Source organism: Drosophila innubila, assembly GCF_004354385.1.
Source record: "Drosophila innubila isolate TH190305 chromosome 2L unlocalized genomic scaffold, UK_Dinn_1.0 4_B_2L, whole genome shotgun sequence".
NCBI classification, from domain to species: Eukaryota; Metazoa; Arthropoda; class Insecta; order Diptera; family Drosophilidae; genus Drosophila; species Drosophila innubila.
This window is the reverse complement of record NW_022995372.1, coordinates 20,816,768-20,829,074: the sequence shown is the minus strand read 5'-3', so window position 1 is coordinate 20,829,074 and position 12,307 is coordinate 20,816,768. Positions and strand designations below refer to the sequence as shown.

General features: G+C 39.1%; 2 protein-coding genes across 9 annotated transcripts in view; both read left to right on the top strand.

Moving 5' to 3' along the window:
- The window catches only part of LOC117782253 (calcium/calmodulin-dependent 3',5'-cyclic nucleotide phosphodiesterase 1), a 92,810-nt gene that overhangs the window by 73,358 nt on the left and 7,145 nt on the right, over positions 1 to 12,307 (top strand). For 2 of the 8 annotated variants that reach the window (XM_034619295.1, XM_034619297.1), the window contains exon 5: positions 83 to 145. The exons of 2 other annotated variants lie outside the window; for them this stretch is intronic. In XM_034619295.1, the coding sequence (XP_034475186.1) occupies positions 83 to 145 (63 nt within the window). Of the gene's footprint in view, positions 1 to 82; positions 146 to 1,428; positions 2,083 to 7,674; positions 7,716 to 11,074; positions 11,381 to 12,307 lie in introns of those variants that run through there. 4 more of the 8 variants (XM_034619301.1, XM_034619299.1, XM_034619300.1 and 1 more) reach the window with 4 other exon arrangements.
- LOC117782257 (polycomb protein esc) lies at positions 2,767 to 5,911 on the top strand. Its single transcript, XM_034619307.1, has 4 exons — positions 2,767 to 3,069; positions 3,156 to 3,289; positions 3,368 to 3,539; positions 3,628 to 5,911. Exons 1-4 carry the CDS (start codon positions 2,989 to 2,991, stop codon positions 4,537 to 4,539), a joined length of 1,299 nt encoding a protein of 432 aa, XP_034475198.1. The 5' UTR covers positions 2,767 to 2,988; the 3' UTR covers positions 4,540 to 5,911.

The window sequence follows — 12,307 nt, the reverse complement described above, 5'->3', positions numbered from 1 at the left end:
GTTTTTCCGTTTACAACTTTCACACGTTTTATATACTTATTTTTTTTCTTTTTATATCTGTGTGTGTCTGTTGTTTATGCAGAAGCCCCACATCAGGTAAAAGTAAATTGGGGCAGATTGCGTCTTCATCCGTTGAAAGCGAAGAGTAAGTCTTTTTAGAGTCATCCTGAGCTTTGGTTTGTTGTTAACTTTGTTGATTTTTAACTCTATCTCTCTCTACTCCTCTAAACCTCAACGCGTGCTCACATCAACTACAAACTTACTTACCCACCCACAAACCAGAACAACTACTATATTCACCTTACCCCCAAGTCTTTCTTTAACTCCTCTCTCTCTCTCTCTCTCTCTCTATCTCTCTCTATCTATCTATAACTCTTTAACTTTCTCTCATACGTTGTAGTGCTATTTTCAGTTTATATGTCGAGTAATCTGAATACTCTACTAAGTTTTATTGCCTTGCTCTGCAGAATTGCAGCAAAGATATATCATCACATCTATCCTCTCATTTATCCCAATTCATATATACTAAGTGTCATTTATAAGTCAGAGAAAGCGTATATTTTAGAGATAGTTTAGTCTACTTCTTCAACTTCTCGAATCTCGTGTGATATTATTCTTCCCCTCAAAAAAGCACCGCATAATTGAGCAAACTGTCTAACTCTATTTCTTTTTAACACACACACACAATATAAGCTCTCCGTGTATTTTATTATCGATGTCTCTACTAAGTATCTTGAAGAATTGGTCCCCTTCGTGTTCATCAGTTGTCATCTGTCTCTTCTTCTGAACGCTTGCTATATAAAAACTTAATTCTTGTCTCTACGAATTATTTGGGAAGTTTCAATTTCATTTTCAAAGCTGATATGCAAATTTCAGTTACACAATGATGTTTTATTATTTACTTCAAGTCGAGTTTTCAATTAAAAGCTCCAATGCTCTAGTCACTCACAGCGTAAATTTATTATAGACCTATAAATTATTCACATCATGACACGATTGTTCGATTTGCATAGGAATTGTGTGGGAAAGTGCCTGCCACACATGAAGCTGACGTTTGGAGTAAACAACAACAAAAAAGGTTTAGAAATTCGTCAGGCAAAAAGTATGCAACACTTTTTGTGCGCTTTGTTCCTTTGTGCAGCTTTGGACAAACTAATCCACTCACACTAATGACTTTATCAATTTAAGAAGAAACACTTCAACTGATGTACCTTTATTTTTTCTTTCTATCAAATTTTCAACACAAAATAAAAATTCACACAATGAAAAACATGATACAAATTGAAAACGATAACGAAACATACAAAAACGCCAACAAATGATCCGGCAACTCTTTCGTATAAAAAATAATTTGTTTGCCTGTATCGGTTCGCTTTTACTCACTGCCAACTGCTGTGCGAAAAAACACTTGACTGCCAACTCGCTCAGTGAGCCCGCCAAGCAGCGCTGTAATGATGGCAACTGCAAGAATCTTAACAACAACAACTCCTCAAACAACAGCTGCAGCCTGCAGCACAAGGCAGCGACAGAGGAGCAAGCGTCGCAGTCGCCGGACAATCAAACAAGCATAGAGAGTCGTACGAAAGGTGTCTCATTCGCGCCGCAAACGCACAGTGGACCCACTGGGCCACCAACGGACACGGGAGATGGAGACGTGGCGAGCAAAACACTCGAAACTGTTAGCGAAGAGCAAGCAATAGCGACAGCGACGAAGACGGAGACGTCGACAGCAACGGCAACAGCGACGACAACAACAACTACAGCGACGACGACGACGACAGCGACAGGGACTGATGCAAGTGGTCAAAGTGTTTCCAGCAGTAGCAGTTGCAGTAATAAAGCGACCGTTCAGCGACAAAGACGCCTGCGCACTCCCGTCTGGGCGAGATCAATGTCGACGAATAAAACGTACTTGAATAATGGTTTATTACTGCATTAATTAGCGTAATTTTGAATGCATTTTCAGTTCTTGTACAATATTTAACGTTTTGCGTTGTCTTTTTACGTTGTTACATTATGTTAACCAACACAAATCCAGAACAAACAACAAAAAAGAAAACTACTCTCTTTCTCTATTTCTAATCTCTGTCTATCTTTCTCTCTATATCTAACTTCTGTCTATATACCTTGAGAATTGTCTGCGTTTACTTTCTACAGCTGTAAATATTGTCTAGTCCCCTATATTAATCGCTTCAACTACTTTTGTATATATTTATATATAATGTTTACATAAAAATAATTCCCAATGTTTTGTACACTATTCCCCTTTTCTACGCTCTCTGTACTCTGTTGCCCCCGACCATTGTACTGCGTTTGTACATTGTTACATTTCTTACATAAATTTGTTAAATGCATACTTTTGTAAATGTCCTTTCACCGTTAATTCCATAGCATGTGATCGTACTTCTCATCTTTTTTGCTAAGAAACTGTAATTGTTTGCTTTGCTTGCGCATGTTTTTATTGTTATACAGTCTGTGAGCTGTGACTCTATTTTGGCTAACTGCTAGAATTCGCTTCTTCTCTAGTTGACATCAAAGTGGGTTACGGGAAGTGCCTATTTGCACTTAAAATGTAGGGTATCGGTTTATTTTTATTATTCTCTGCCATAATCAAAAATCAAATTTCAAAATTAATATTTTTATCAAATTAGTAAATTTATTGCAAAGTTATTTCAATTTGGAATTTTCATTACCTAAAATTTAAATCAAACAGAGCGCGAACTGTTGATCGATCACTTTACTCAAAAAGTAATGTTACGGACTAACATTGTTAACAGACGCTATGCTTTAGCCAATCGATACACCAAATGGCTATCGAAATGTTAAATAACAGCACACTGTTAATAAATTTACCAGTTCTAGTTGATCGCGCGGTGGCAACGCTAATCACATTGTTTTTGCGCCAAAAGTAAGCAAAAACACTTGTTTTTAGTTGTTTAAATTGTTAACACACAAGATAAATTGTTTATTCCGAATTGGCTGTGGTGCATGAAGTGTGTGTGTGAAATTGCCATGAGCGATAAAGTGAAAAATGGGAACGAGCCCGATGAGTCGGATGAATCGTGCGGCGTAAGTTAATACATGGCAAATTGCAGCTGAAATGAAACTAATGAAAAACAATTTACACTTGACGATTGATATACATACATATGTAGGACGAATCGGCGAGCTTTACAACAAATAGCACAACATCAAGAAGCAAATCGCCGGCGTCGAGCACGCGCAGCAAGCGTCGCGGTCGGCGCAGCACCAAATCGAAGACCAAAAACGGCGCTGCCTACAAATACGAGTAAGTTGCAGAGAATAAGAAAGAGCAAGAAGTTGATGCAACATTTAAATCGAAAACAAAACATCTATGCATCTAAAGCTCACATGTCAAGGAGAATCATGGAGCAAACATATTTGGTGTGACGTTCAACACGCTGCTCGGCAAGGATGAGCCACAAGTGTTTGCCACAGCGGGCAGCAATCGTTGCACCATCTACGAGTGTCCACGCAAGGGAGGCTTGACGTTGCTTCACTGCTATGCAGATCCGGATGTAAGTAGTTCTACTTGCTGAACCAGTTCAATGGTTCACTTGTCTCCGCCGGAGTTATTAAAGAAGTACTGTCTTTGTTTCCTGATAGCCCGATGAGGTGTTCTACACCTGTGCCTGGTCATATGACCTGAAGACGTCGGCGCCGCTGCTTGCGGCAGCTGGTTACCGCGGTGTCATCCGCGTCATTGACGTAGAACAGAACGAAGCGGTTGGCAACTATATTGGACATGGACAGGCCATCAATGAGCTCAAGTTCCATCCGCACAAGCTGCAGCTGCTGCTCTCGGGCAGCAAGGATCATGCCATACGCCTGTGGAACATCCAAAGCCACGTCTGCATTGCGATCTTTGGCGGTGTCGAGGGACATCGAGATGAGGTGCTGTCCATTGATTTCAATATGCGTGGCGATCGCATTGTGAGCAGCGGCATGGATCATTCCCTAAAATTGTGGTGCCTAAATACGCCGGAGTTTCAGCACAAGATTGAACTGTCGCACACGTTTAGCCAGGAGAAATCAACGCTACCATTTCCCACAATCACCAAGCATTTCCCCGACTTTTCCACACGTGACATCCATCGCAACTATGTGGACTGTGTCCAATGGTTTGGCAACTTTGTGCTGTCCAAGTCCTGTGAGAATGCCATCGTCTGCTGGAAGCCTGGCCAGCTGCATCAGAGCTTCGAGCAACTGAAGCCAAGTGATTCCTCCTGCACAATTATTGCCGAATTCGAGTATGATGAGTGTGAGATTTGGTTCGTGCGCTTCGGGTTCAATCCCTGGCAGAAGGTCATCGCCCTGGGCAATCAACAGGGCAAGGTTTATGTCTGGGAAATGGATCCGAGTGATCCAGAAGGCGCTCACATGACTACTCTTCACAATCCCCGCAGTGTGGCCACCGTCCGTCAGATCGCCTTCTCACGGGATGCCAGTGTCCTCATCTACGTGTGCGACGATGCGACTGTCTGGCGCTGGAATCGGAGAAACGCAGCCGCTCTTTAAACGACAACTGCCTTCTTCCTTCCTCATAGAAACCACACAACCAAATCTCACGTGGCCAAAATCGCAGCTTAACATAGTGCATTAGGGTGCATCGTTGTATGGGCCCAAAAACATTGTAAAATTGTATCCCAAATTCTTAATCTGTAGTCAATTCTAAGATAAAATAATAGTTCTAAAATGAATTCCTGGTCCCCGCTTTTGACATGTTATTATTAGCATATCTGGTATCAAAACTTTTGTTAAGACCAGGACTTTCCAAATTTCATAGAATTAAAAGACCAATTGTCCTTAAACATAACAACACATTAAAAAAAACCCAATTTTTCAATTAGGAGTTGATTTTAGAACTATGGTTTCTTGTTGAAAACATCTTAGAAATTACCGTAAATTACGAATTTGGGTTACCATTTTTTTGTGAAAAAAATCTTTGCATCCTATTATGTATGTAAATCTCTGCGCCTAGTTCCTAGTTGTTTATTATTAAAAACTACAAACATTTGTGTATACATTTAAATTGCTTAATCCAGTTTAAATATTGTTGAAATGAATTCAAATCAAGATTTTATAATTGCTGCCAGTTAATTAAATTGATTGAATATTTTCTTACTTATTACACAATATAAAAGCGTATTCAATAAATACGCAGAAACTTAACTCGGTTTTCTATAAGCAGACTAGGTGTCGTATAAACTTGGTCTATCATTCGTTGATTGTCATTTTTTGTAATCGATAGTTGCGATAATAAGCACCTGCCGCAAATCTAACATCGATTAAATTATCGATCAATTGCAGAGGACATGCACAAATCGTTAATCTGCAGCATGGATGACCTTCATTTTGCAGTTTGTCTACATGTCTACTCCCCAGCCAAGCAATCAGGCAGGTAATTGAAAACGCAACCAACTGCATGCAACGATAACCGTAGACATAACGGATGCTGCCAACGCCATTTCTCCACCCATTGCCAAATCGCAATTAGTGTGCAGTTGCACTTGCAACTAGAGGTGTGTCCGTGAGCGATACAATTTTCCACATGCTATTACAGAAAAATACTGCACCTGCAGTACGATTTATAACCAAAGTCTTTAACTAACTAACTATCTCATAAGATAGCACGACACGCACTCAACTCTAGTTTGGCAACCAATTAAAACCGAGCTTTAAAGAGAGAACGAAATGAAGCTGCTGTCCCTAGTCGACCATTTTCTAATCGCGAGGCAAATCACAATCGCCGCATAACAAACGACTTGCCATTGACCGCCATTTATATGCATTGCTGCACTTGAAGCAGCATAATAGGAGGAGCAGCCAGAAGCTGAGATATAAGCTGGGCGAGTGAAACAAATGCGACGAAATTGAAACTGCCAACAAAGAGAGATTCGTTGAAGCAGCAAAGCCATCCAATCCAAGCTGCGCCATAACAGTTCCCAGCAGGCTTATTAAGGGACAAAGTCCCACTACGCTCTTTATGCACATGCTGCAAAAAAAATGATGTAGTATGAAACTATAAAAGGAGATGAAGAAGCGTTCTTATGATTCATGCAATTTGTTTTTATAGTCGATTTCTAAACCATTTTAACTGTTGTAACAGCGAATCACTTCAAAAGTCTTTGAACTTTGTGGAAATAAACAAATATGATAAGATTATTCTTTTATGTAAACTTTATAAAATACTTATTATAAAAAAAAGCGCAAGTAAAATATTTACATACATATGTATGTTCTCATTACGTTTTTCTTGCTGTGCTTGATTGAGTGGAGCACCTTCTTTGTTCTCAGCGTTCGTTGACCGCGCGTCTCTCTCTCTTTCTCTCACTCTCTTCGTTGTTGTTGTTTTTTGATATCCTGCGCTCTCTTTGTTTTGAATATGAGTAATTAGCTGGATTGACTTGTCGCTTGACGGCAATTTCGGTTGCCATTGGCATTAAGTTGTCAGCTCCCGGACTCGGAGAGTAATGGTTGTGGGATGAGATATTTTCTCGCTCATCCGCTCGTCGTTTTTTTTTTTTGTATGTTTTTTTGTTCATGTTGTTGTTTTGTCTTTCATGTAACATAGATGCAACTCTGCCACCCAGACCATAACGTCCGCCACTGCCACCGTCTGTCGCAGCAGCTCCACACATGTCCTCAGCTATGCCCGCCATAGCATAATCAGCTTCAACGATTGCGACAGCAATAAACGATACACACGCTTGCGGTTTGTCTCTCTCCCTCTCCTCTATCACACATTCGCACATCTCGCACTCACTCTCCAAATTGTGTCTGTGTTTGTGTTGTCGTCTTGCTCTTATTTTATTATTGCACCCACCAAAATACAATTACCCCCACTCTGAAACCGCAGCCACAGCAATGATTTGCGTCTTTCAACTCGCTTACTCACTCTCTCTCCCTCTCCGTTTGAGTCACTCACTAAGCACTTGTCTGCCAAAAATTAATCAAGCTAACGCCGCAGGACAAGTCACTTGTGGGCGTCTCCTGTCACTTGAATTCAATGTTAAACATGTGCGGATGACACCAAAAATTAGTTTAGCATGTCATTTGTCGCCCAGAGAGCTGGCGGCTCAAAAGCGGCTCCTCTCTTAAGCCATCCGACGTGGGTGTAAGTCTTAAGCTCAGTAAGCTTTTAAAAGCACCCACTTTCGCCGCTCAATTCGCTTCATTTTATTTATACAAATGACTTTCAGTCTCCAAAGCTGACCAAAAATAATAATATACTACAGTTGCGTCCAAAAAACTATGCCAATACTCATTTGTAGACTTTCGATCACCTGCTTACACTGCTGTCCCATAACATTGTATCAAGTTGCTTATCAGCCCATTTGCTGACGCAACTTTCGCTTTGTTTAATTATGATAAAAAAAGAAAAATAATAAAATTTAATAATAAATAACGAAGAAGAAACCGCATTTTTTTTTTTTTTTGTAAAATTTGAGTTAGATATGTGTGAGGGGGCGCCGTCAATATCAATAGTACAAAATTCACAAATTAAATACCATTTGCGGCTTCATTCATGCCGATAAGGTGGGAAATGATTTTAATGTGTTTTCAGTTTTTGGACTCGAACGCGACAGACGCGCGTGAAAAATGTTAAAACCGTAGAGCGCGCATTTACAATAAATCATAATTAAAAATACAAATTTTCAAGCCGTCATGCAGCAACGACCAAAGCCTAAAAAGTAATTGCCAATGTGTCATTAATAAAAATTAACATTGATTTAAATATTATACGGACACACACACAAAATTTAATGATTCATTGGGGCAGTTTACCTGCAGATCGAATTGCAAGTAATTAAAATGCGAAAATGGAGCGCAACCCCCATGAAAATGTAAAGAACTAGGTCAATTTTGTATGTTTGGCCAATACAAGTTGAAGGTCGCCAATTGTTAGTACAATTTATATGGATAACGGCTCGCAATCATCAATCATCTTTCGCGCAAACCCCCATTAAGTGACCCAAAAAGAAACCCCAACAAACAACCCACAACACTTTCACTTCTACGCAGACAGTGTGGACAGGAGTTAAGGCCTATGGCTAGTATCTATTTGGCCAAAATGAAAATCAATAATAAATGATGTTAACTGACAATTTTTGCCAGCTAAGCAACGGTTTCCTTTGGGGTAAACCTGATCGAAAATAGGCGCATCGAATTCAAAGGACCTTCTAGCCGATGTCCTAATGCTATTCGCTGTTCTTTGGGTAACAGCAGCAGCAAAACAATGACATCAAAACAACGGAGCGCCGAGCACACACTTTAATCAGTCTGCCTCTGGGCAAAGAATGCTTACGAGGGGCGCTCTAGCAGTTTTGTGAGACAAAATGTGAAGCACCTTAATTAAATTGTACAGAAAAGACAAAAAATTATATAAAGTGAAAAAACAAAAACAAAGAAACTATTAATAACGAATAGAAAGTGCAAATATTTAAAAATACTTCGAAAAAGCAAGCGAAAGTTGAAAGCAAGTTGAAGTACAAATAAGAAATCTGATACTTTTTATTAAACGGATAAAATATGATCTTAAATAATCTGAATATACTAAACTTAATACTAATAGAAAGTGCCAAGATGTGAAATTACCATAAAGTTTGCTGGGAAAAATCGTTGGGAAGTTATGAAATATATATCGTGTTAAGAAAATCAAAAAATTGCTGGGAAATTTAGATTTATTTCAGATTATATACCCCGCGTAGCTTTCTATAGAAACCTCGGTCTATTTTTTAAATTCCTTTTGGAAATCTTATTTCAAAACATCTCGAGCAGCTCAGCATTCCCAAGGTTTTCAATCTAATGATTCCGCACACGCAATGATGCTTGTTCCTGGCCTTTGTGATGTTACTCGCATGTCCTGCCAAATGGTCCATAAATGAGCTGTATGAGGAGAGGGGGAACTTAGGGGGCGGGGCAGATTTTCAAAAGCCTCCGGTAAACGAAAATCATTGACAGAAAACAATGTTGTCAATTTGGCAACAATTTCCCGTGTATGGCGGCAACGACAAAAATGCTTCAGGCACGGGCACAGGAAATTGCACGCATAACTATTAAGTGGATTATGTTTTCGGTGAGTGAGGAGATCCACATTATCATTTGTCCTGGGCTTCATTGCCGGTCTGGCCTCAAATGAGCCTTAAAATCAACGCACAAGGTCACAAAGTGTTTTTCTACGCATTTTGCCCCAAATGACTTTAAGCTGCGAATTGTTTGCTGAAGACCTTAAGACTGTTTCGTAACAAGAACATTCAATTTTGTTCAAGTTTTCACCTTTTATTTTATATCATTTAATGAAATGTAAATTTTCACGTTAAATTTAAAAGTTTTTAAATGTATCGTTTTTTACTTTATCGGACTTAAATTCACCAACGAAAATTCAATTTATTGCTTAAAATTTAGACGAAATAAAATAAGAGCAGGTTTAACAAATTCATTTCCCATTGAAATTACATCAGATTAGAACTAAACATGCATTTTTCCCAGTTGAGTGCCAGTTAAAAGCTCATAAGTATGCAACGTATTTTCTTGATCCAATCGCAAGCTCTCCACTCGGCTTACGCTGCATTTGAAGTGTGCGAGACAGGTAGCTGCTTAGCTTTAGACTCTAATAAGTAATCTGACAACCTGTTGTCTCTCTTAAGGCGCTCTTGCTTGCGTGATTTCTAACTGCATATAATACGAGATAGAATAAAACATGCATTTATCCCGTTGAATGCCAATTAAATGCGCACCGTATTTTCCAGAACTACTTCAAACGCAAACTTTCCACTCGGCTTACGCTGTACTTGAAGTGTGCGAGTGAGACAGGTAGCTAAGCAGCTTACGTTTCCAATTAGAAACCTGGCAACCTGTTGACTCTCTTAAGGCTCTCTTGCTTGCGTGATTTCTAACTGCATATAATGCGAGCTTTCATGTACCAATAACTGATTCATTTAACAAACGCTGCCACGCACGCAACTCAGTTGTAAGTTGCTTCGGGAATTCAATTCGTAATTGGAATTGTAATTGTAATCAAATGCAATTGGTGAAATAAACAAAAGTTCGTACATTTAGAACGTCGAAAGGTGATGGTCGAAATTGGAAGGGGCAGTTACCCCACCTTAAAGAGAGGGTACGACCTCGAACGGTTCCTTGTCCGCCATCTTGAGATTCTCGCTGGCATGCAAAGTCATTAAACACAATAACGGCAAACGCCATGGCTTAAAAAGGAAACCTTTTGTACTCGTGACGTTGTCGTGTTTATCAGACAGCCAAAGAGCCAGGATATAGCCATAGCTATAGCTATTATTGCTGTTGATGTTGTTCTTGTTGTCGTTGTTGTTGTTGGTGATGCCTTCTAGCATTTTGTGTAATTGTTTTGTGGAAATAAGCAGTAGTAGTAAAAGAAATATACGACGCTACTTTTGCACATAATAGTTGCCCCAGTGCTCTTTGCTCTTACTGTCTCCGTCTCTCTGTCTGTCCCTCTCAGTCTGAGCTTAATTCGAGCTGAGTCCTTACATTTTATTTTCTTTTTCTACTTGCTGACATAATTGATATGGCCTGTACTGTGTTTTACAGTAGTCCCTGCTGCCTGGCGTGTGGTCGACTTTCTGGTAGTACAAGTAGTTACTACTACCATATACTACATACTACTATACTACATAGAACATCACGCACAGTCCACAGGCAAACGGAGCTTCCTTGAGCACGCAAACAGCTCCTGTTTCGCGATGTTGTGGCAGTTTTGCGGGCCTGGCATAACATTTAGTTTAAATTTAACTGGCAATGAGAAAACTACAAGCGCCGCAATAAGGCAGCAACTGCTGCTAAGAATTAAAACGCCAAGAAACAGCCAAAAACCGAAAACGAAACCAAAACTAACAAAATAGCTGCACAAATATTTGCACACGTGTGCTGTCATCCCGCTCTCACTCTCTAAAGTTATCATTAAAAGCGCACTTCGCGCTAATTGCAAGCCTAAAGTCTCCCTCTCTCTCTCTCTCTCTACTACACTCGCGCTCTCGTGACAGTCACTCTGGCTAACAGTGATAAATTACGGTTAATTTCGAATGTGCGAATGCGAATGTGAGAATAAATAGAATAGAAAACAATTGACATTGACACAAAGTCAATTTATTCGACGCCAATCCATGTCTATAATAGAAACAGCAACAATTTATAAAGGAATAGCAGCAGCAGAATTAGGAGCAGCAGCGCCAGTGACGAGCAGAATCAGAAGCATTTGCTTCGTGATCGTTGCGATGAGTCGCTTGAGGCGTGAAAGCAGTCGTCAAAGCGTCATAACCGTTGAGCTAATACAGTTCATAATTCAGTATCGCGCCCAGGAGACGCAGGATAAGAAGAAAAGGTGCGAATCTACTACATACTACGTGCAAATTCCAAAAGTGTTCTACTACTATTTAAAAAAAAGTAAAAAAAAAAAACATTTTTAAAAAGAAGAATATGTTGTGTATCACTGAAGCGGAGCATGCCATGAAAACGGAATGGTATTACATAAATAATTCGTAGTTGACATCACAATTTACTTCTCAACTAAAAAAGAATAATACAAAATAAGACTACTAGTGCAACAATGCAAAATAGTAGTGAAATATCATTGCAATAGTACATGTCACTTGTTTTCCTACGAAATGCACACAAATTATGGGCGTCGCAGTGGTAACACTGCTAGTTAGGGCAGGTTTGGCGGGTCGGGGAAAAGCTCTTGCCCATATATTGCGGTTAGAGTTATGTAACTTGGCCAACAGGAACTAAAAAACTATTCGGAATCTAGTTTGTGTGCTGAATAGAAAATTCCTAGAACTCTACATTTTCAGTAGTCACATTTCCCTGGAATGAAGTTGAAAGCAATTACCATGTCAAAATATTTAGCTGCATTTGGTTTTAAATAAATGGCAGCATCAGAGTTAAAGTTTTGGTTTCTTGAAGAATTTTTCGTGGATAAATTAGATAGATCAATTCTTGCACATTTATTACTATTTATTCAAGTTTATCATACGTTTTTGTTGGCACATGTTAAAAGTCGACAAATAAGTTGGCTGCTTAACAAATTCTTGAAATAGTGTTGGATTCAAATCACATTGAATTTCGAAAATTAAAAATTATGAATTCACTCAAATAGCCAACTAAATCAATTAATCCATAATATATCCATATCCAATACAAAATAGCTAGCTGCTTAAAAGTACATAGTTATATATAGATTTCCAGAAATAATTGTATTATTTCTTAATAGAAAATTTAAGATTTCAAAACTTTTAATGTGTATAATTGA

Coding starts and splice junctions, on each gene's coding strand:
- LOC117782257 (XM_034619307.1), top strand. CDS start 2,989: ATGAAGTGTGTGTGTGAAATTGCCATGAGCGATAAAGTGAAAAATGGG. Junction 3,070..3,155: donor AGTCGGATGAATCGTGCGGC/GTAAGTTAATAC, acceptor ATACATATGTAG/GACGAATCGGCGAGCTTTAC. Junction 3,540..3,627: donor ACTGCTATGCAGATCCGGAT/GTAAGTAGTTCT, acceptor GTTTCCTGATAG/CCCGATGAGGTGTTCTACAC.